This window comes from Oncorhynchus keta, chromosome 33 (assembly GCF_023373465.1).
Source record: "Oncorhynchus keta strain PuntledgeMale-10-30-2019 chromosome 33, Oket_V2, whole genome shotgun sequence".
Classification (NCBI taxonomy): domain Eukaryota; kingdom Metazoa; phylum Chordata; class Actinopteri; order Salmoniformes; family Salmonidae; genus Oncorhynchus; species Oncorhynchus keta.
Genome location: NC_068453.1, coordinates 5,855,237 through 5,880,175, shown reverse-complemented (window position 1 = coordinate 5,880,175; position 24,939 = coordinate 5,855,237). Strand labels below are relative to the sequence as shown.

General features: G+C 43.2%; 1 protein-coding gene across 7 annotated transcripts in view; it reads right to left on the bottom strand.

The window, feature by feature from the left end:
- Positions 1-2,368: 2,368 nt before the first annotated feature.
- The window catches only part of LOC118366100 (ubiquitin carboxyl-terminal hydrolase 15-like), a 38,949-nt gene continuing 16,378 nt past the window's right edge, over positions 2,369-24,939 (bottom strand). For 3 of the 7 annotated variants that reach the window (XM_052491728.1, XM_035748476.2, XM_052491730.1), the window contains 16 exons: positions 24,782-24,871; positions 16,097-16,238; positions 15,415-15,588; positions 14,531-14,689; positions 13,356-13,580; positions 12,773-12,856; positions 10,830-10,924; positions 10,043-10,231; positions 8,913-9,028; positions 8,314-8,622; positions 8,033-8,103; positions 4,994-5,109; positions 4,603-4,752; positions 4,042-4,145; positions 3,728-3,816; positions 2,369-3,618 (listed from right to left, as the gene is read on the bottom strand). In XM_052491728.1, the coding sequence (XP_052347688.1) occupies positions 3,385-3,618; positions 3,728-3,816; positions 4,042-4,145; positions 4,603-4,752; positions 4,994-5,109; positions 8,033-8,103; positions 8,314-8,622; positions 8,913-9,028; positions 10,043-10,231; positions 10,830-10,924; positions 12,773-12,856; positions 13,356-13,580; positions 14,531-14,689; positions 15,415-15,588; positions 16,097-16,238; positions 24,782-24,871 (2,347 nt within the window). In that variant the 3' untranslated portion in view covers positions 2,369-3,384. The other 4 variants (XM_035748478.2, XM_052491729.1, XM_052491732.1 and 1 more) reach the window with 3 other exon arrangements.

Here is a 24,939-nt window from a genome sequence, read left to right as displayed (position 1 = left end):
TTACAGACCGTAGGAATTAATACAGGGAGAATATTGAATACCACTATAGCCTAATACTTTACGACAAAGCTTTATCATAATCCAATAATTACGAACATTTAAATGGCATACACACAACCTTATAATTGTGATTGGTTGATCCAGCCCAGCAACGCAATATTGTCTTGTGCGCACACCGTATAGTCGGCGCAAGTAGCAGACAGCCATCTCCCCATGTCCTTTGTCAAGAAAAAAATAAAGGCAGAACAGTTATCTGTGCAGTCGAGCTTTTAAGAAAAATACACGCGCGCGCAGCTCGGTCTTGCGCAAGTTGCAGCTCGGTCTTGCGCAAGTTGCCGCATACTCTGTCAGTGTGTTCCAGCTCCTGTCCGCGATCCGTGTGGAAAGGGAATGAGGTGGTATGCGATCAACTGTGGATCCAATTCGCGGGAAACGTCAGACTGGGCGTAAAGAACAGCTCCATTCGTATTGGGTATTAGGAAAGGTAGTATTTCAATTCATGCGCAAAATGTTGGCCATTGCGATTTTGGGTGAAATTCTAAAATGCAAAAAGACCAATTCTGAAGAAGTCTCTAATGGATAAGCAAGTCAGTCAGACAAAATGGTCATCTATGTTTGTGCTGAGCTTCAACACCTCAGAACCTCGGACAAAATATGTTTTAGTATAGTATGAATAGGCCATAATAGCCAGTCATGGTCCAGCTTCAGCCACAAGAGGGCCTCTATTTCCAATTTCTTGGTTGAGCCAGGAATGCTCCTGTGTTATACATTTACCTCCCGAGGGCACGAACACCCAATCCGAGTCATTACCAATCAAGTTAAATATATAGCCTACACAACCTTAAGGTTGGAAATTCCGAATAGTTTACAGAAAAAAAAAGAGTTCTAGGCTTTACACAACTTTATTGAAGTTTGTGTGTAAATATACATGCACATTTCAAATGTAAACCCAAGTGAACTCAAGCGCAGCCAAACCTGGAAACCCCCATGTCATGCAAAGGATGCCTGAATATATTCACCTTTACAAAAAAAATCAGAACAATAGAACATCCTGTCAAAAAGATCCAATCCCCCAGAAGAGAAAAGCACAGGTAAGAATTCTGCCTCTCCCAAATGGCACCCTATTCCCTATATAGGGCACTACTTTTGACGAGAGCTCTATGCAGTATAGGGCGCCATTTCAGACAAAACCCTGAATTTGTGGTCTATGAACTCAAATCCCCATTACATCTTCGATCTTGCCAAGGTCTTTAAATATATTTTTTATTATTTTTTAAATGCTTCCATATAAATAAATAAATGTTATCAAATGTGCACTCACAGAGTGAACTCTTATGTACAGTACTATATATGCTATATGAAATCACCACATCTCACCCACTCAGGCTGATCAGTAATTCAACCATCCACCCATCCCTCCCACTCTCTAGAGAGAAAGACCCTACTCCACACACCAACCACAATGAAGCATTATTTTCCCTTGGAAGAGAGGACACATACAGCAGTACCCAGGTATTTCTATCAAAGGTAATGAACCTCCTACTAGTTCCCCCCTCACATTTAACCAAAGCAAGACAAGAAGAGGCACAAAAACAAAACAAAATGGCCTTACAAGTGGATCCTTTCAAGTCAGTCATTCAGCATACATTCCGGCTCTCGTGTTTGATTTTTTAAAATATTTTTAATTGGTTGATTTCCGGTAGCAGCGGTCGCTATTCATGGATGTCTATTGGGGACTGCAAAGATAGGGTGTGAGGGTGTGTACATAAGTGTTCCTGTGAGTGTAGGAATGCGTTTCAGCTCGTATCGGTGTCCTGTTTAAGTGTAGGTGCGCGTGCGTTTGTGTTTCGGGGCCATGCACAGACAACTTGACGTAATAATGTGCTAAAGGCTACAATCTGAGATTAAGAGTTAAGGCTGAGGTGATCCAACCAAGAGACAGAAATCTAATGTATCACCAATATTCATAATCTCAAAAAGCCTCTAGAAGGAGCAGGTAGTGGAGGAGAGGCTCAAGAAGCCGTGTAAAGCTAGTAACGCAACATAAAGCCTAAGAGGTGGGTCCATCCCAGAAAAGCCCTTACCTCCTAAGCAAACACATCTCCTAATCACTTATGAAGATCTGAAAGAATTGGATGTAAGCAATATGGTAGTAGCTCCACCTTGTCATGTGACAGGTAAGGTGAATTTTTCGCCCCATTTCTCATCCCCATCTGATAATTTCAGATCTACAAAAGTGTCTAGGGGTTTAAGGGTTGTTTCTGGACCTTGGCCTTGGCTTCATGCGGCTTGGAGGATACTTACTGTAGTGACCAGCAGTAGAAAAACTTAATCACAAGGCTCATATTGTGTACATTAGTTGTGTGTGTCTAAAATGAAAGTTCACCACATGACTAGTTTGACTGTTTTACATTATGAAATGTATTTTGCTCTTACTTCTTCCTCCTCACACACACAAAGCAGAGTAGGAGGGCTGATCTAGGATCAGGTCCCCCCTGTCCATATAACCTTATTCATTATGATCATAAAGGTTGAAAATGATCCTAGATCAGCACTCCTAATCTACACAGAGCAGTCACTATGTTCTGTTGACCACAGTGTTTAAAGGCAGCATTCAAAGCGTTTTAACTGAGAAGACCTTGGCTCAGAGTAATTTGTAAAACAATTGCAGTACGTGGCACTAATATACAATTCATTATAAAAACAAAAAAATGGGAGTGCAGGTGACTGTGCAACAAAATAAAAGTGTAAGGACGAATCCCCAAAAAGGCTTCAGCGCATCATGAAAACTTAATAATAATAATAATTCAGTGTTCATTCCAAAAAAATATTTACAAGGCCTAGCTTAAAAATAATGGTATGCCAATGCATTGCTCTCTCAGAAATATAAAAACATAACAAAATTAAAGCAGGTGGGTGGGAGAGAGGGAGTATCGGTTCGAAGCGCCAAAGCAGTGACACCACTGCACTGTGACATTCTGTGTTTGATACTATGATGAACCGAACTCTGGCCTTCCTAACACTTCTAATGGATCCATTCGATTTCAGTATGATGTCCTTGTTCAGAATCAGAACAGAGCTTGACATCTTTTTCCTCCAGAGTGAATGATTCATGTAGAATGGACATGGAGGAGAATCACTGCGACCCGAATAAGACCGATCGGACGGACCACAGACAACTATAGGCCCTGATTTCTTTAGTAATGTTGCTTCGGTGTTCCAGCACTAACAAACTTCTCAGTGGTTAGTTTCCCCTGGTAGCCCACTCATTGTAGGCCTGGATGGTGTCAGAGATCAGCCTCAGGCCTGGCACACTGCTCTATGTCTGTCGATATGGCTTAGGATGGATATTATTGTCTCTCGCTCTGTCTCCGTTTCTCCAGCTCATTTGGTTTTCATGGTGACATTGTCGTTGACATCCTCTTCATCACTCTGAACTGAAGCAGAGGCTCCCTGGGATGAGGCGACGCTCTTCCTCTCCTCCTTCTCTTCTCTGTTCTCCTCCACCTCCTCTCCATCCTCCTCTCTATCCTCCTCCTCCTCTCGGTCCAGATTAAAGTAGCCTGTTCCCTTCACTGTGTCCTGGCGCTGGTAGAACAGCACGTACGCTGCTTTGGACTGAACACACACACACACATATATATATATACATATATGAAGTGCACATTCAATTCACACTGGGCAGTGCTGTGTATCTGACAAGATGTTAGAAGACTATGGAACTCACCACTATCTGATCTTCGTTGGCTGGAGAGACACTGCTGTCGTCAAAGTTGTACCACTTGTCATCATCCTTGTTCTTCGCATAAGCAGTATCTAAGTGTCCCAAAGATAAGATGAGAAGATGAGCATTTATCTGCTGAAAGCAAGCATGGAATTAAGACTGTTGATTCAACTTCCTTGTTTGAATCAACTCGGATAAGACCATGGCTAGCAATGTCTGAATTTACAATTTTGAATACACATTACGTTCAAATTCACATTACTCTTCTAGTGTTTATGACTAAATTGTCAAATAAAAATACTTAAATTCAGACTTACAGTGTCCTCCTCCCATGCCTCCATAGTGGTTGGAGACCGCAATGAGATCGTAGCGACAGGGACCAGCATTCGGGTCGATCAGGAACTCTGACATTTCCATGTCACTGGACAAAAAAAAAATCACACAAAGAACCATTCATGAGGGGGAGAATTCCTTGTTTTCTCTTCAAGAGATATTTAACATTTGTATAAGTGATTTAGGCAATGAGGCCCTTTAACCTTTAACTAGTTCCCCAGAGTCAGATGAACTTGTGGATACCATTTTTATGTCTGTGTCCTGTATGAAGGAAGTTAGAGGTAGTTTTGTGAGCCAATGCTAACTAGCATCAGCACAATGACGAAGTGTATGGGCATGCAGGTCAGCAACTTCCTTCAAACTGCTCGCAGAGACATAAAAATTGTATCCACAAGTTCATCGGACACCGGGGAAGTAGACAAAAATCCAGAAGCATCCCTTTAAGCCACAGGGAAACAGCTGAATGTTTTTAATTTACACAATTATACTTGTTCATAAACTTTGACAGAAAAGTATCTAATTAATTAATCTGGTCAAAACCGTACCTGAGTGGGAAGTCAACTAGTGAATCCAGCTTGTCCCTCATATATCTGCTGTAGGAAAAGCGTTTCAGATGGACCACCAGGACTGGAGGCAGAGACCACAGGTCTAGCTTCTTAGTGGCCTGCTGGTGCTCCTTGCAGTTTGGACAGTACCTGGGATAGATTAATTAATTATTATATTTTATGTGACAATTAAAAAAAAAAAAGCATATACTTTCTTAGTACCTGAGACAGCCAGGATAAATTACGCATCAGCCCAAATTACAGAAGATTTTAGTTCTGGGTTAATGGAGATTAATATCATGTTAAAACATGTTAATATTTATTTTGAGAGAACTATTCTTTTGTTCATTATTTTCTTTATTAGCCTTGACCATATGAAGTTAAGTCTCACCATGGGTCCTCAGCTCCGAGCTTCTCTTTGGTGGTGAACAGCTCGATGCAGTCTTTCAGTTTGAAGAAGGCTTTCTTCTGAGGCTTATACTCCATGCTCTCATGCTTCTCAAAGTCCTGTTCACAGACAGAGAGATTTGTTATTACTTATTTAGTACAGTATTATTACCATCCAAGGCTTAAAGAGAGACATTAATTCTACAACAGTGTTTTCCAAGCCTCTCCTCAAATACCTCCAGCCATTCTAACGATTTGATCTACAAACTAGCACACAAGGTTTGGGAAACACTGTTTCAGTTTGAATGCATAAGGACAGACACAGTCTGACGTGAATTGATATACTGTACACTGTACTGTATACTGTAAATTTGGCTCTATACTCCAGCGTTTTTGATTTTAGATCAAATGTTTCATATCAGGCGACAGCAATCAATGTCACAAATCATACCCCCCCCCCCAAAAAAAATGCTAACCTCTCAACATTACCAATAACAGGGGTGGTTAATATTTTGGGGGGATAATGATCTTTGTGGCTCTGTAACTTTCTTACGTATCAATATTCATGATTATCCATAACCATGGTACCATTCACATTCATGTCTTTTAAAAATAAAAATACAGCCCCATCCCCGCAGGCCGTCATTGTAAGTAAGAATTTGCTCTTAACTGACTTGCCTAGTTAAATAAAGGTTAAATTAAAATAAAATAAAAATATAAATGTAAAAGTGTTCAGAAACATTTATTCTTATTTACAATAAAAGTAACTCCAAAATGATAATACATTATTCACCATTCAGCTCCTACTGGGCAAAGCATTATCCAAAACACAACCAAAACAAACTGTAAATGCATCCAACAAGTTTGAAGAGTCACAAGCTTGATGTAGTCTAGGAATATGGGACCAAATACTAAACTTCTGACTACTTTCTAATACTAAACTTCAGAAACTTTCTGTCCAGAAATGATGCAGAAAAATTAATCCATGCTTTTGTCACTTCTAGGTTAGACTACTGCAATGCTCTATTTTCCGGCTACCCGGATAAAGCACTAAATAAACTTCAGTTAGTGCTAAATACGGCTGCTAGAATCCTGACTAGAACCAAAAAATTTGATCATATTACTCCAGTGCTAGCCTCTCTACACTGGCTTCCTGTCAAAGCAAGGGCTGATTTCAAGGTTTTACTGCTAACCTACAAAGCATTACATGGGCTTGCTCCTACCTACCTCTCTGATTTGGTCCTGCCGTACATACCTACACGTACGCTACGGTCACAAGACGCAGGCCTCCTAATTGTCCCTAGAATTTCTAAGCAAACAGCTGGAGGCAGGGCTTTCTCCTATAGAGCTCCATTTTTATGGAACGGTCTGCCTACCCATGTCAGAGACGCAAACTCGGTCTCAACCTTTAAGTCTTTACTGAAGACTCATCTCTTCAGTGGGTCATATGATTGAGTGTAGTCTGGCCCAGGAGTGGGAAGGTGAACGGAAAGGCTCTGGAGCAACGAACCGCCCTTGCTGTCTCTGCCTGGCCGGTTCCCCTCTTTCCACTGGGATTCTCTGCCTCTAACCCTGTTACGGGGCTGAGTCACTGGCTTGCTGGGTCTCTCTCGTGCCGTCCCTGGGGAGGGGTGCGTCACCTGGGTGGGTTGATTCACTGTTGTGGTCGGCCTGTCTGGGTTGGCGCCCCCCTTGGGTTGTACCGTGGCGGAGATCTTTGTGGGCTATACTCGGCCTTGTCTCAGTTGGTGGTTGAAGATATCCCTCTAGTGGTGTGGGGGCTGTGCTTTGGCAAAGTGGGTGGGGTTATATCCTTCCTGTTTGGCCCTGTCCGGGGTGTCCTCGGATGGGGCCACAGTGTCTCCTGACCCCTCCTGTCTCAGCCTCCAGTATTTATGCTGCAGTAGTTTATGTGTCGGGGGCTAGGGTCAGTTTGTTATATCTGGAGTACTTCTCCTGTCCTATTCGGTGTCCTGTGTGAATCTAAGTGTGCGTTCTCTAATTCTCTCCTTCTCTCTTTCTTTCTCTCTCTCGGAGGACCTGAGCCCTAGGACCATGCCCCAGGACTACCTGACATGATGACTCCTTGCTGTCCCCAGTCCACCTGGCCATGCTGCTGCTCCAGTTTCAACTGGCCTGGGCCCTAGGACCATGTCCCAGGACTACCTGACATGATGACTCCTTGCTGTCCCCAGTCCACCTGGCCATGCTGCTGCTCCAGTTTCAACTGTTCTGCCTTACTATTATTCAACCATGCTGGTCATTTATGAACATTTGAACATCTTGGCCACGTTCTGTTATAATCTCCACCCGGCACAGCCAGAAGAGGACTGGCCACCCCACATATGCTCTCTCTAATTCTCTCTTTCTTTCTCTCTCTCGGAGGACCTGAGCCCTAGGACCGTGCCCCAGGACTACCTGACATGATGGCTCCTTGCTGTCCCCAGTCCACCTGACTGTGCTGCTGCTCCAGTTTCAACTGTTCTGCCTTATTATTATTCGACCATGCTGGTCATTTATGAACATTTGAACATCTTGGTCATGTTCTGTTATAATCTCTACCCGGCACAGCCAGAAGAGGACTGGCCACCCCACATAGCCCGGTTCCTCTCTAGGTTTCTTCCTAGGTTTTGGCCTTTCTAGGGAGTTTTTCCTAGCCACCGTGCTTTTACACCTGCATTGTTTGCTGTTTGGGGTTTTAGGCTGGGTTTCTGTACAGCACATCAATTTGATTTGATTTGATACTTTAATACACTATAAGTTAATTTGTCCAAATACTTATGGGGAAAAAAAGTATTCCAATGGGGGGACTAGATACACAGTGACTTCCTTTCTAAATGGTAAAACATATGTATGAATATACACTCAAATAAAAAGGTAACATTCTGTACTGTCACCCCTTATATGAAACATTTTAACTCAAATAAAAAAATGCTGGAGTATAGGGCCATATTTTCACATTTTATCTCCACTGTCCAAATAAATACACAGGGTAGTGTAAGTAACATGGTTTCTCGTGTTAGAGGAGAGTAGAAAGCCTTACCTCTGTGATACCCTCATCAAAGTGTTTTTTCTTGACCTCTGGTTCCCAGTCCAAAGAGAGATAGGACTGGTCTGTTACAGAGAGAGCAATATACCCTTAAAGACTCATTGTAAAGGTGAGAATATAACCGAACAAGAAAGGTGGATTGGGCATTAAGAACTAGTAGAGGCACTGCTTTGTGCTTACAATAAGTATAATGTTACTAGAATGTTACCATGTTATTATCTTTATTGGAGGGTTTCAACTTCATCTGCGTAACATATGTAAAATGCCCATCTTACCACTGAGTCTGAGGTGTCCCTCGTCGAACCGGATGTGCCGCGGTTCCTCCTTGATTAAGCTGAAGTCAGTCTTGCCCATGTTGTTAAACTGGAATGTAAACAATCTCTTCTTCTCCCCCATCGTCATAGACGTTTGGTTCTGGTGACCTTTGGTCCCCGAGTTCTCTCCCCCTGGACCAACCCCATTCTCCAGCTCGTTGTCCCCACCACCCACAGAGTCCTCTGATTGGCTGTTGTCATTCTCAGAGGGCAGCTCCTGGTCCTGACTGGATTCGTCGTCTCCATCCTGCTCATCAGTCTCCATCTCGCCTGGAATGGAGTGGATCAGCTGATCAGATTTTGGAATAGCTTTATCGACAGGGGTGACATTTTTTATTTAACCTTTATTTAATGCTAAGACCATAGTCACTTTCGCAGGCGAGCCCTGCATGAACACATCAATAAAACAATTACACTATACATATCTATTTACACATCAATTACAAAATACATCAAAGTGGAACACAGAACACAATCATATGAAACAAACACATTGTTCAGGAAAAGTCCCAGGTGAGTGCATGTGTAAGTGTGTCTGTTTGAGTGTGTGTGTTACGTACTGGGAGAGCCCTCCTCCAGGACCCCATTGGTAGCATTGCCATTGACAATATGTTGTTTAGATGAAGGGGTTGTCTCCTCAGTGTCCTCCTCCTCAACGACAGAACGCACAAACCGACTGCACCATACAACACAAAACACTAATATAATCAGTTCCCATTCAAAACATACAGACATAGTCCAACAACATCTAACTGCTCAACATCATTTATATGCTCCCCCCGAAGAAAGAAACATCCACCCTCAGTGCTGTTAGTACTCAATTAGTACTCAGAAAACATTTTGTGAGAAAACATAGAAATCGGGACATTGTGTCAAAGCCTTGTTTACACTAGAAACTAAAAAGGTTTCTTAGAAACAATGAAAAGAGCAATCAAATGTATTAATATATTAATTTTTACATCAACATCTGTCACAATTAGGCTAAGTAATTAACAAGAGCGCAGAGCACAAGGGCAGTTAATGGCAGTTTCTGAGATGGTTACCTACTCACCAGAGGCGGAGCAATAGCATGTTGTAAAGCTTGCTGTAGTGCATGTATGTGATTTTTGGAATAAATTGTATTATTTTCCTCAATCAACACAATACACCCTATAATGACAAAGCAAAAACTTAAATATCACATTTACATAAGTATTCAGACCCTTTACTCAGTACTTTGTTTTAGCACCTGCATTTGGGGAGTTTCTCCCATTATTCTCTGCAGATCCTCTCAAGCTCTGTCAGTTTGGACGGGGAGCGTCAGGATCGAGGGAAAGATGATGAAAAGAGCAAAGTACTTGATGAAAGGATCACCTTCCAACAGGACAATGACTAAGCACACAGCCAAGACAACGCAGTAGTGGTTTCGGGACAAGTGTCTGAATGTCCTTGAGTGGCCCAGCCAGAGACCGGACCTGAACCTGATCGAACATCTCTGGAGAGACCTGAAAATAGCCGCGTAGCGACGCTCCCTGTTTGAGCGGATTGGTAGAGAAGAATCGGAGAAACTCCCCAAATACAGGTGTGCAAAGCTTGTACCATCATACCCAAGAAGACCCAAGGCTGTAATCGCTGCTAAAGGTGTTTCAACAAAGTACTGAGTAAAGGTATGAATACTGTTGTAGAACACGTGTGTGTGAGTGTGACCCACCAGAGGTGTAGCAGCAGCATGTTGTAGAGCTTGTCCTCGCTGAGTGTTCTGGGAACGGTGATGAGGAAGGGCTGGCCAAACAGAGGAGTGGAGGTGTGGTTGTACCCTGACTGCTTGTACTTTTCTCTAAGGTGGACTGGGATCACCACATGGTCTGTGTCCTCCAGCCGGTTCACTGCCACCTCAAAGCTGTACAACAAGGAGAGTTATTTCCCCCCCCATTAATTTAATCTTTATTTACTATGGCAAGTCAGTTAAGAACCACCCTCTGCGGGCTAGGACACAACCAGATGCATCCGGTTTGGCCTGTGACGTGACTACCGTTTTTGGATGTTAACAAGGCTCCATCTTAACTCCTCCTCCATATTTACTGGATTGGTTGAACGGTGCACAAGAGAACCTGTGCAGATTTTTTTCTTTCTCGTCTGGACAAGAAGGAAAGAAACCCCGCTCAGATGCATGCTATGTTAAGTTAGTTACTAAGATCAAATGCACTGCCACCTCAAAACTACAGAATTATAGGGTAGGGTGAATGTGTTGCAGATGTTTGCATCTTTGGTAAGTTAAGGGTCATATTCATTCGGGCATAACGTAGCAAAACGTTTTGCAAGGGAAAACAGTGTTTCAGATTGGACAGGTTCAGGTAGTCCCTTCTGGTTTCAGTCCATGCCCTTCTGTTTGGTGCCTAATGAATATGACCCAGGTTTCTCAGATCTAACACTTGAGGGAGAGTAGACAGTGCTTCATCCAACTACCTTCATCAGAAAAGTCTGTATCTGACACTCACACATAGATGTCGTCCCTCTCCATGATGCTGCTGAGGTTCTCATTGGTGGCAAAGATACGATGGAACCGGTGGTTGTAGATATCTGTTACAATCATCTGAATTTGGAAAGAAAATAAAAACATCTTAAGTACACATAGTGCATTCGGAAAGTATTCAGACCCCTTGACTTTTTCCACATTTTGTTACGTTACAGCCTTATTCTAAAATTGATTAAATAGCTTTTTTTACTCATCAATCTACATACAATACCCAATAATGACAAAAACAGATTTAGATTTTTTGCAAATATATAAATAAAACATTTAAATATTACATTTACATAAGTTTTCAGACCCTTTACTCAGTACTTTGTTGAATCACCTTTGACAGCGATTACAGCCTTGAGTGTTCTTGGGTATGATGCTACAAGCTTGGCACACTTGTTTTTGGGGAGTTTCTCCAATTCTTCTCTGCAGATCCTCTCAAGCTCTGTCAGGTTGGATGGGGAGCGTTGCTGCACAGCTATTTTCAAGTCTCTCCAGAGATGTTTGATCGGGTTCAAGTCTGGGCTCTCGCTGAGCCACTCAAGGACATTGAGACTTGTCCCGAAGCCACTCCTGTGTTGTCTTGGCTGTGTGCTTAGGTCATTGTCCTGTTGGAAGGTGAACCTTTGCCCCAGTCTGAGATCCTGAGTGCTCTGGAGCAGGTTTTCATCAAGGATCTCTCTGTACATTGCTCCGTTCATCTTAGCCTCGTTCCTGACTAGTCTCCCAGTCCCTGCAGCTGAAAAACATCCCCACAGCACGATGCTGCCACCACCATGCTTCACCATAGGGATGGTGCCAGGTTTCCTCCAGACGTGACGCTTGGCATACAGGCCAAATAGTCTTGGTTTCATCAGACCATAGAATCTTGTTTGTCATGGTCTGAAAGTCCTTTAGGCGCCTTTTGGCAAACTCCAGGCGGGCTGTCATGTACCTTTTACTGAGGATTGGCTTCCGTCTGTTCACTCTACCATAAAGGCCTGATTGGCGGCGTGCTGCAGAGATGGTTGTCCTTCTGGAAGGTTCTCCCATCTCCACAGAGGAACTTTGGAGCTCTGCCAGAGTGACCATCAGGTTTTTGGTCACTTCCAAGGCCATTCTCTCCGGATTGCTCAGTTTGGCCAGGCGGCCAGCTCTAGGAAGACTCTTGGTGGTCCCAAACTTCCTCCATTTAAGAATGATGGACGCCACTGTGTTTTTGGGGACCTTCAATGCTGCAGAAATGTTTTTGTACCATCCCCCAGATCTGTGCCGACACAATCCTGTACGGACAATTCCTTTGACCTCATGGCTTGGTTTTTGCTCTGACATGCACTGTAAACTGTGGGGCCTTTCCAAATCATGTCCAATCAATTGCATTTACCACAGGTGGACTCCAATCAAGTTGTAGAAAAATCATAAGGATGATACATTGAATCAGTTCAATTTCGAGTCTCATAGCAAAGGGTCTGAATTCTTATTCATAATATATAATATAATAATATATGCCATTTAGCAGACGCTTTTATCCAAAGCGACTTACAGTCATGTGTGCATACATTCTACGTATGGGTGGTCCCGGGGATCGAACCCACTACCCTGGCGTTACAAGCGCCATGCTCTACCAACTGAGCTACAGGACCAATACCTTATTCAAATAAGGTATCTGTTTTTTATTTGTAATACATTTGCTGAAATTTCCCAAAAACTGTGTTCACTGTCATTATGGGGTATTGTGTGTAGATTGATGAGGAAAAACTAAATCTGGAAAAAGTGAAGGGTCCTGAATACTTTCCGAATGCACTGTACACCATTCCAGAGTGTACATTTTTAATTTACCCTCTATTTAGACGTTCGTGTGTGTGTGTGTGTGTGTGTGTGTGTGTGTGTGTGTGTGTGTGTGTGTGTGTGTGTGTGTGTGTGTGTGTGTGTATATCATACCTTCTCAGCAGGGACACCAGATAGAGTGGAGAGCGAAGTACAGAGGTCTGATATGTAGCCCACCTTGGGCACGGTCAGTTTATACTGAAACAAAGAGAAAGACAAATGGCCATTAAGCCAGGGTCCTAAGATTAACTCATAACTTAATCCGCAGGAGCAGAATTTCCCAAACCCCATGAAGAATGAATAGCTGCAGATTCATTAAATATACACCAAGCCTTCAAAATGTATTGATAAAAAGGACCTCCCTCCAGTTTCCATCTGTCCCTATTCAGAGCATAAGCTGATTACAAATACTCAAATCCACTTCAGAGGATATCCATTAAAGAGCAGAGAATATTGTGGGTGACCACAATATGTGAAGGATGACTAATTTCTAGGTAGGCGGTAACAGCTCTGTACCTGTGTGGGTTTGGTCAGGGGGTCCAGAATGACATTAGTCATTTTCACTAGGTACAAAACAGAAGCAAACAGGCCAAAACGGGGAGGTGCTATCCAATAAGGAACATTTGTTTTTGTTTTCAGTTGTAAAATCTTTTGCTACAGTGTGCACTAATGAATACAACCCAGATACTGTAGTTACCTGTGTGGGTCTGGCCAGGGGGTCCAGCCTGACCAGGTAGACCTCCAGAGTGCGCTCCTTTTTCATGGGCAGCGGCAGCGTCAGGTAGCAGAAGGGGTCAAAGGTGACGGAGACCTTGGCGCAGACGGGGCACACCAGGGTGGACTTGAAGAGGCCATGGAAGATGTCCACGATGATGGAGTCGTTCCTTTTGATGTGGTTTTCCCACGCCTCCTCGGCCACCACCTACAGACACACAGAGGGGAGGGAAGATAGTGAGGAACCATTTTTGACAAAGGGTGAAATAGCAACAATGGAGTGTCTGGAGGAGGTATAGTACTATGATAGCGTTTATTCCCACTACTGGTTTTGCTTTTCTCCTCAGCCACGACATACAGTTACACAGAGGGGAAGGGAAAGACTCAAACTATTTAGATATGCGGTGAAGGGACACATGGAGTGTGTGGTGGTACAGCTATTCCCAAAACTCCTTGGCAAACACCTACAGTCGTCACACAGAGGGGAGGGATATGGCGGAGATACCATTTTGACATAAACCAAGAGAACACTACGGAGTGGTACACTGTTTTTATCAATAGTTTTACTCTAGATACATGCCTACAGTCTTACAGAAGGGAAGAAAAGCAATGCCATCAGAAACATAGCCGAGACATACTATAAACTATAATAATGGTTGTTACAGCCATGTCTCAAGGCTTTGAGACACCATTTCAACAGACTAAAATGACACAGTGGAGTGACTGGAGGTGTGAACACTGTTTGTTCCCACTGCGACTGGTTCTCCTTCAGAAACACATTGGCTACAGAGTCGATAATGAGGTTATAGAGTTGGCCAAGGATCTGGCATATTTCCTGCCATTCAATTGGTCATTAAAATGAATGATATACCCATTGATTCTTGAATATAAATGCCTCATTTGGCTGAAACACCAAACTCAAGATTGCGGCTTTAAAGATAAAGATTTCCATTTAAACAATCAACGCACAACAACAACTGAATGAGTGTTGAGTGCCAGAGAGAGCAAGACTACCTGAGACCACAGACAACAATTTGCCCAGCTGTGTACTGTAGCTATGGTGCAATGTATTTGTTGTGCATGGTCCCTGACAAATTGTAAAGCGAATGAAACTAAACTAATAAAATAAAGAGTGACAGCAAGCTAGCAGTAACAGACCTTGTCAGGCCTGCCCTCAGCATCTTTGAGCAGGATGTAGGGTTTCTTCCTGATGCGGTTCAGGTCTTCGTGTAGACCATCCAACAGGAAGGCCAGCAGCTCGTGAGAGTCCTGCTGCTGGTAGCCTGAGAACTGGGGGGCGAAGCGACCCACCTGGGTCTGGAGGGAGGGGAGAACATAGACAACAGGTTCAGCAACAGATCTATAGGAAATTCCAAATTGACACCTCACCCCTAGGGAACTTGTGTAGATTGAATTGGTGGAAGCAAGCAAAATAGCACAGATTCCACCAACCTGTAGCCTGTCAGTTAGCAAAGTAGGAATATTGCCATATTTCTTATATGTGTGATCCTTTCTGATCTACTCTAGAGCAGTGGTGTAATCGATGCCAAACGCACGTAAACACCGTTTACACACCTTTTCTATTTTGCGTGAATGTTTACCCACCCATTGCGGAAAACCAGATTGAGGAAAACCAGATTGAAAGTATAGGGAGCGTTACTTTATTCACCACGAACGGAAATCAGTGTTTACTCACCCATTCTTTCTACCACTACATCACTGTTCAAGAGACTCGGTTGTTGTGGCTTGTGGGTCTAAGGGTCAATTTGGGATTGGGCACATCATAGCTGCATTTCAATCCAGAATCAAGGCAGAAGTGAGGGAACAACTTTCAGACCATGTGAATTTCAGAAGTTGGTATGGGTACAGTACAGCGTTGGAGTCAATTCCATTTCAATTCCAGTCAATTCAGAATGTAAACCAAATTACAATTACACATTTTCCCAATTAAAAAGCATTGAAGATAATTGGAATTTCAGTGTACCTTCTGAAATGCCTGGAATAGAAATGGACTCGACACCAACCCTGGTGCCGTAAATTACCTTGAAAGGCCGTGGTGTGACGTAGCTGTACTTCCCAGACCACGACTGCTTGGTGATCTCAGCGTAGGCCTTGGCGATCTCCCCTTTCATTCCCAGAGGGTTGTCCTCGTTCAACTCATCGTTGTACTTGTCTTTCAGGAAATACTCGGTGAGAGGAGGTACATTACTTAAACACTGCAGAAAAATATCAAATATATAAAAAACGATTAAAGGTGGGAAAAGAAGCAGTAAAATATGCAAGAGACTGGGAATAATGAGAAAATCCAACAGTCAAAGGAATCACCTAAACCACCAGTATATTTCAATGCCAATGGTCAATCAATACCCGCAGCTGTTCCTGCCATTACACAATTAAAACCAATGCATACACACCAGAGTTCAGAGTTAACAGTTTTATGTATATTTTTATTTAACCGTTATTTAACCAGTCAAGTCAGTAAAAAACTCATTCTTATTTACAATGTTGGCCAACCAAAAGGTAAAAGAGACCTCCTGCAGGGGCAGGGGCTGCGATAAAAGGGACCAAATACAGATCACGACAAGAGAGACACCACAACACTACATAAAGAGAGACCTAAGACAACAACATAGCATGGCAGCAACACATGACAACACAACATAATAGCAGCACAAAACATGGTACAAACATTATTGGGCAAGTTGAGGGGTTAGGGTATGGTACCTGCAGTGCAGAGTTCATGAAGCAGGTGTTTCCCAGGTTGGAAAGACCACACAGGCCAGCCCGCTCACTCTGCCTGCCCTCGGAGCTCTCATAGCTGTTATAAGGGTGGTAGGACGGAAGGCTGTAGCTGGAGTTTTTCACACTGAAGAGGTTACATAACATGAGTCAGGAATAAATAGAGAACATGGACTTAGCCTATTTCATATGGCTGGATATAATTACTGGATGTTACCAAACAAATGCAGGCATAAAGTAGTGGCGCAATAATGTGCTGTTTGAATGACGTACCGTTCAATTTATTTTTGTTAAGTAATTGCCTTAATCTTGTTTGGGCCCCAGAAAGAGTAATGGGGATCCTTAATAAATACAAAGGCTAGTGCCCACACACAAACCTTAAACATTTCAATTCAAACCACCCAAACACAATTTCTTCCCATAAGGTCTTTCTAAATTCTCATTCAGTGTGGGGAGAAAGGTACAAAGTAAGAGAACACAATTGTACAATAAAAACAAAAAGCTGAAACCAACATAAAAAAACGAAAACACCTACAGTATATAGCACAGCTCCCAATAGGGTCGGGTGATATTATGATAGCATTGTCTATTGACAATTATTGAGAGCCAACAGATGGTGACAACTTTGTGATGTGATAGATGGAAATAAAAACAATAACAAAAATAAAACATGCATCATAAATTAAGCCGTAATCTATGGATTTCACGACTGGGCAGGGCTGTCAACTGGGAAGCCAGGCCCAGCCAATCAAAATGAGTTCTTCCCCACAAAAAGGTCTTTATTACAGACAGAAATACACCCAAGAAATCCCCCACCCCTCCTCAGACGATCCTGCATGTGAAGAAGCTGGATGTGGAGGTCCTGGTCTGGCGTCGTTACACATGGTCTGCTGTTGTGAGGCCGGTTGGATGTTATGCCAAATTCTCTAAAACGACGTTGGAGGTGGCTTATGATATAGAAATTAACACTCAATTCTCTGGGAACAGTTCTGGTGGACATTCCTGCCGTTAGCATGCCAAACGCACACTCCTTCAAAACTTTAGACATGTGGCATTGTGTTGAGACAACTGCATATTTTGTGGCCTTTTAATGTCCACAGGTGTCCACAGGTGCACCTGTGTAATGATCATGCAGTTTAATTAGCTTTGTGATACGCCACACCTGTCAGGTGGATGGATTATCTTGTCAAAGGAGAAATGCTCAATAAAACAGGGATGTAGACAATTTGTGCACAAATTTAAAAATAAGATTTATGTACGTATGAAAGATTTCAGGGACATTATTTCAGCTCACGAAACATGGGACAAACACTTTACATGTTTACATTTTTTGTTCAGTGTGTGAGATACTTATAGTCTTGTGGTGTGTGTGGGGGGGGGACACCTACTCATCATAAATCTAATTCCAAAATCTTGGGCATTAATCTGGAGTTGGTCCCCCCTTTGCTGCTATAACAGCCTCCACTCTTCTGTGAAGGCTTACCACTAGATGTTGAAACATTGCTGCAGGGACTTGCTTCCATTCAGCCCACAGAGCATTAGTGAGGTTGGGCAGTGATGTCTGGCGATGAGGCATGGCTCGAAGTAGGCGTTCCAATTAATCCCAAAGGTGTTCGGTGGGATTGAGGACAGGGCTCTGTGCAGGCCAGTCAAGTTCTTCCACACCGATCTCAACAAACCATTTCTGTATGGAACTCGCTTTATGAACGGGGCATTGTCATGCTGACAGAAAAGGGCCTTCCCCAAACTGTTGCCACAAAGTTGGAAGCACATCATCTAGTACATCACTGTATGCTGTAGCAATAAGATCTCCCTTAATTGGAACTAAGGGACCTAGCTTGAACCATGAAAAACAGCCCCAGACAATTATTCCTCCTCCACCAAACTTTACAGTTGGCACTATGCAGGCCTGCCCAATGTATAGTGCATAAAGATGCATAAAGACAATGCTATCGCCAAACCCAGATTCGTCCGCCGGACTGCCAGATAGTTTAGCATGATTCATCACTCCAGAGAACGTGTTTCCACTGCTCCAGATTCCAATGGCGGAGAGCTTTACACCACTCCAGCCGACGCTTGGCATTGCGCATGGTGATCTTAGGCTTGTGTGCGGGGCTGCTCGGCAATTTCACAAAGCTCCCGACGAACAGTTACTGTGCTGACATTGCTTCCAGAGGCAGTTTAGAACTCGGTAGTGAGTATTGCAGCCGAGGACAGACGATTTTTACGTTCTTCGGCGGTCCCGTTCTGAGTGGCTGAGACGCTTTTGCTCCTAGACGTTTCCACTTCACAATGTCAGCACTTACAGTTGACCGGGGCAGCTCTTGCAGGGTAGGCATTTGACAAACTGACTTCTTGGAAAGGTGGCTTCCATGACAGTGCCACATTGCAAGTCAAGGAGCTCTTCAGTAAGGCAATTCTACTGCCAGTGTTTCTCTATGGAGATTGCATGGCTGTGTGCTTGTACATACATGGGATGTTTTGACATTTTAAGGATAGAAAATGTAGTATATCTGAATAGTACATGTACAGCAATAGTTAGAGTATAGGGATCAACTAGAATAAAGTACATACACTATAAACACAAATGTATGTGGACAACCCTTCAAATGGCTATTTCAGCCACACCCGTTGCTGACAGGTGTATACAATTGAGCACACCGCCATGCAATCTCCATAGACAAACACTGGCAGTAGAATGGCCTTACTGAAGAGCTCAGTGACTTTCAATGTAGCACCTTCATCATAATCACCAAACAGTGCCCGACCTCAGTAATGCTGGTGGCTGAATGGAAGCAAGTCCCTACAGCAATATTCCAACATCTAGTGGAAAGCATTCCCAGACGAGTGGAGACTGTTATAGCAGCAAAGGGGGAAGCAACCACATTTTAATGCCCATGATTTTGCAATGAGACGTTCCACAAGGTGTCCACAAATCTTTGGTCATGTAGTGTACATATGAAGTGGGTAAAACAGTATGTAAACATTATTAAGTGACCAGTGTTCCACGACTATGTACAGCACATAGGACAGCAACCTCTAAGGTCCATGGTAGAGTACCCAGGTGGTAGCAGCACAGTTTAAAAATATATGGCAGGTAGAAATCCAAACTGGATGGGTAAGAGACAGATTGAAATGTCGAGGGTAGCTGACAGGTGGGACTATAAGGAAAAGCGGGATAATTGAAGTAAAATGTAGTGGACATAAAAAGTATTCACTGCATTTGGTAAGTATTCAGGCCTTGACTTTATCCACATTGTTACAGCCTTATTCTAAAATGGATTAAAATTGTCCCACCCCCCCCCATCATCAATCTAAACACAACAACACCCCATAATGACAAATTCCACACCAAAAAAAAACATATTTGCGAATGTATCAAAACAGGAAAAAATGAAATATCACATTTACAGAAGTATTCAGACCCTTTACTAAGTACTTTATTGTAGCACCTTTGGCAGCAATTTCAGCCTCAAGTCTTCCTGGGTATGACGCTACAAGCTTGGCACACCTGTTTTTGGAGAGTTTCTCCCATTCTTCTCTGCAGAGCCTCTCTGTAGATCTTCTCAAGCGCTTTCAGGTTGGGTGGGGAGCGTAGCTACACAAATATTTTGTTTCAAGTCCAGGTTCTGGCTGGGCCACTCAAGGACATTCAGAGACTTGTCCCAAAACCACTCCTGCGTTGTCTTAGCTGTACAGGATCTCTGTACTTCGCTCTGTTTTATAAATGTAACCTTTATTTAATTAGACAAGTCAGCTGAACAAATTCTTACTTACAGGTTTGGCCGGTGTAGGCCGTAATTGTAAGTTACGGCCTACACCGGCCAAACCCGGACGACGCTGGGCCAATTGTGAGCCGCCCTATGGCAATCACAGACGGTTGTGATACAGCCTGGATCTTTCCCTCGATCCCGATTGCTCAATTTGGCCGGGCAGCCAGCTCTAGGAAGAGTTCTGGTGGTTCCAAACCTCTTCCATTTAAGAATGATGGAAGCCACTGTGTGTTTTGGTACCCTTCCCCAGATCTGTAAATCGACACAATCCTGTCCCTGAGCTCTGCGGACAATTCCTTCGACCTCAGGGCTTGGTTTTTGCCCTGACATGCACGGTCAAATGTGGGACCTTATATAGACAGGTGTGCGCCTTTCCAAATCATGTCCAATCAATTGAATTTACCAGGGTTGGACTCCAATCAAGTTGCAAAAACATCTCAAAGATGATCAATGGAAACAGGATGCACCTGAGCTCAATTAAGTCTCTTAGCAAAGAGTCTGAGTACTTATTTACATAAGGTATCTTAATTTTTTATACATTTGCCAACATTTCTAAAAACCTGTTTTCGCTTTGTCATTATGGGGTATTGTGTGAAGATTGAAGCGATTAAAAAATATTTTTAAATACATTTTACAATAACAAAATGTGGTGAAAATGAAGGGCACCGATTACTTTCTGAATTAACTGTATGTATGTAGTGGAAGTAGAAGTCTAAGTATTTTCCATTAGTTTACTCCAATTAGGGGAGGAGTGGTAGGGTTAGGGAACCATAAGGAAAATATATTTAAATAAAATATGGGGGATTGGGAATTAGGCAAACAATTACATTGATACAAGTCAGTCTGCAATATTAAAGCTGATCAACACTATCATCTGCATCTAAATAATTACTAATATATATATATATATTTATTTATTTAAATACAGTAGACTGTACAAAAATAATATTTATAATATATATAATATATGCCATTTAGCAGACGCTTTTATCCAAAGCGACTTACGTAATGTGTGCATACATTCTACGTATGGGTGGTCCCGGGGATTGAACCCACTACCCTGGTGTTACAAGCGCCATGCTCTACCAACTGAGCTACATTATGCAAGTCAAGGAACTCAGATTTGATCCCATATACCTTGTCATTGTGATAATTATGAAACCATTGGCAAGCATCAGTTCCCAACCCTATCGAGGACAGCTTATTCAACAGACATGGCAGCACAATACTTTAAGGCATTTGCAATATAATTTACAACAAGCATGGTAGCCGTAGTGGTGCTGTTTAGTTCTGAATCCGTATTGATTAACATTAAGTACACCACTTACAGATAATGTATAATAATGTAGCTGTTTGTGGTCCAATGATTCTAGTTTTTTTTTTCGCAAGACAGGGGAGCCTGGAAATGGGTTGATAATTATCGATATCACTACTATCCCCACCCTTACGGAGTGATAGCACCAAAGCTGCTTTCCACACTTGGAATATTTCCTGATACTGAAGTTAAATTTTAAAAAGTGTGTGTTACTGTGCCAGCAATGAGAGGCGCTGCATGCTTACTCAGACGGGTCCAAAATGTCAGCCTCTAATGACTTCTTAGTGTCAATAGTTAATAATGCAGCAATAACTGCTGTTTCTCTGAGTTGCCAAAAAGAAAAACCGAGACTACCATTTCCCAAGTCACGTGAGGTTGACTGATTATCCATCGAGGCAACTGGAGGCTGTACGTGGGACAAACAGTCAACTGGCTGGCCAAAACCAGTATGATGACCATTTCTTTAAATAGGAAACCAGCAGAGATAAAATGCTGATTAAAAGCATCATAAATCTTAGCAGTTTCCTACATTATTACTGAAAAAGTTTAGGCAGGGAAGTAGCAGAATTACCTGGCTTCAGTGAATTAACTGTTTTCCGGAATTTAGCGTGTTCACTAACAGTCTGCCATAAGCGCTTAGGAAGTAGTTTGATTTGGCCTGTAACCTAGCTCACTACGGTAAGAGAGCTCGTTCATCAGACAGTCACTGCTCCCCAAAGATTTGCCATTGCCTGAACTTAGCCTCTACCCAGGCTTTCACCATCTTTTGTCAAAATCCATAGTTTCATTCCATTTCGTGCCACAGCCCAACTTCTGTTTTAGCGGATGTTTAAAATGCTTATTTATTTGTTATTTTACTTTTTGGGGGTGTGGCTAAGGCGGGCAATAGATTCATATATCAATGTTTTATGGATAATCACGATAGGACAAAGGTTGTTGTCGCCCAACCCTAGCGCCCAATAATTACTCTAAACCTGAGGACATAGTCAGCACATCTTAAAGACAACACTTTGCATATAGCCTCAACCCTAAAGCCTTGAGGTACAGCAAAAGGACTTGCTACAGCAATAACAGTCAGACCTCTGGGAGTAGGGCGACGCTGCGTCCCATTGATCAAGGGGTGGTGTAGCAGCACCACCAGTAATACCACCACCGGCCCCAGCAGTAGAAGTGTTAGCATTAGCAGCCTGTTCACAGCTCAGCACTCTCTCCACCACCACCCTGCTCCTGTCTAAATCTGTCAAGGCGTTCGTCCTCAGCTCTGTCCTCAGCTCTGTCCTCAGCTCTGTCCTCAGCTCTGTCCTCAGCTCTGTCCTCAGCTCTGTCCTCAGCTCTGTCCTCAGGCACCACCAGCAGCACAGGAGCATCTCATCTCAAACGCTTTAACCATCAGACACCGGCCTCACAAAATCCATCTCCATAACGCGGCCCGAGTCCGGGGCTTAGTTCGATCCAGTCCTAATCCGATCCCAAAGTCCAGTTGTAGCTCAGCTCACTCCTTGCCCAGGCCTTGGTCCCAGATCTAAATCCCAGTTCAGTTCAGACACGCAGCAGAGAGGCACAGTAAAGCGAGGCCTGTCCCGAGCACAACACAGTCAAACACAGCTAACGAAAAAAAAACTCCCTCCTCCTCCTCAGTCAGTGTTCAAGTTTTGCAGTGCCTCTTCTCACTCGCTCTCCGAGCCCTGCTATGTGACAGTGTCAATCCCTGCCCTCTAGCATGCCCCTGCCCTGACGTGTGCTCTGCCTTGCTGCTACCAAAGGATAGCCTATTTATAGCAGCAGCTAGCTAAGCTACGACGATGGTCAAGAATCCGCTTCAGGAAGTAGAGGTACACAGATGGAGAGAGAGAGCGAGGGGGGAGTGGTGAAGGGAGAGGGGAGACAAGATAGAGGTGGAGTACAGAGTGGTACAGGAGAAGGAGAGATGTAGGGTGAAAGAGAGGAAGCGGTACAGGAGAGAGACAGATGGGTAAAGAAAAGAAAGGGGATGTTCCTATCAAGATAGAGGGATGAGAGAGCTCAAGAAAAGGGAGGGTTAATAGCAGGGGGGGGTGACAGAGGGGGCCTGACAGCAGAGAATTCCTGCTGAGGCTGAAGAATGCATTGTGGCCAAATACAGGTACTTTCTCTAGTAGCTAGCTAGCTTCTTTAATATGCAATTAGGTATTCATATAACTGGGTCTCCTTAAGAATCTACTGTAGCCGGAGTAGAGAGCATAGCTGGAGGAGGATGTGAGGAGAATAATTAAGTAGGCATCTGTGTCACAACACACACAGAGAGCGAGAGAGAGAGAGAGAGAGAGAGAGAGAGAGAGAGAGGAGGTGGAAAGGGGGAGAGTGCAGATGAAATGCATTCTGAAGGTCACACGGACTGCAGAACATGCAGCACAATAAGCTCAGAGAGAGAGGAAGAAGAGGGAATGCATAGAAAATGCAAACGAAAGGACTCACTGTACACAGGGAGTCTAGGGACAGTGGCTCAGAACATATGCATCTCGTCCCACCCTATCCACAATCAAACAGTCAAAGACAAAAGACGCATCCTAGCATACTTAATCCTGGTTTGAAACATCCCAGATTAAAATAGCACCCTATCCATTATTCAATCCCAGAGCGGACCAAGCTGGCGCTGTACAGTGAGGAGTGGGTTGACAGGAAGGGGATCTGCAGGGAGATCCTATTCCCACATCGCCACCATGGAGTCCACAGAAACAAGAACACAATATGGAAATAAATCTACCATTAGTGTACAATGGTGAAAACAGTGACGTGCTCGAATCGTAAGTGTGCTACATACATACATTTCTCAGTAGTGTGCCCGTATTTCTCAGATGCCGGGTAAAATAAAATTGCACATAGCCTATTTCCACACACAAGCCTTCAGTGAGAATAACCTACAGTGTTGAGTGACACTGATATTACACCCATCCCAGCATGCAATGGTTCACAACTACAGTGGAAAATAAAACATTCCTCTACTATTAGGCTATTGTTCAACTACTGGACAGTGACAACTCAATCCACACCCACAGCAGTGGTGTCCAACCAAGGTCTCAGAGTTTCTGGGTTGCATGAGGCTCACACGAGCTATTGATTCTCACTCGAAGCACCCACACAAAATTACTCTTCTTCAATCAAGTTAATTAAGATTGAAATGTCAATTAAGCCATAATTCTGTCAATAGATAATGACTTAATCTGAGATGACATTCAAATACAGTTTACTACACAGCTCTTTAGACCCATGATAGAATACACTGCTGTGAAAACAGATAAAAACCATAAACCATGCAGGCAACTGCAAATTCCCACATAACCACCTCAAGCCTTAACCCAGAGCCATAGATGTACGGAGTCCACAAACTATCCTTCATATTGGCACCAAACATTCCATTAAATCAATAACATTCTAATTTGTACTCTTTGCCTAGATAGAACCTTTGGCACCAAGATCGCTGATGTTCAAAACTCGACATCTTCAGAGTTAGCTGAATTCCGTAGTGTCTCTCTATGGCTCTATGTGCCCCAGCCCAGTCAGTCAATCAATTAGACAACCCTCTCTATGCTCAATAGTCCTTACTTCCTGCTGTTGAAGCTGCTGTTATGATTGTTTGTGAGAGATGAAGGGGAGATCTTTGGCAAAGCAGAAAGATTGGAAGTACCAGATGACCTTCAAAAGATAAAGAAAACCATGAGTTAGAGAGAAAGGATAAAGGCTCTCAAAGAAGAGGATTTTGA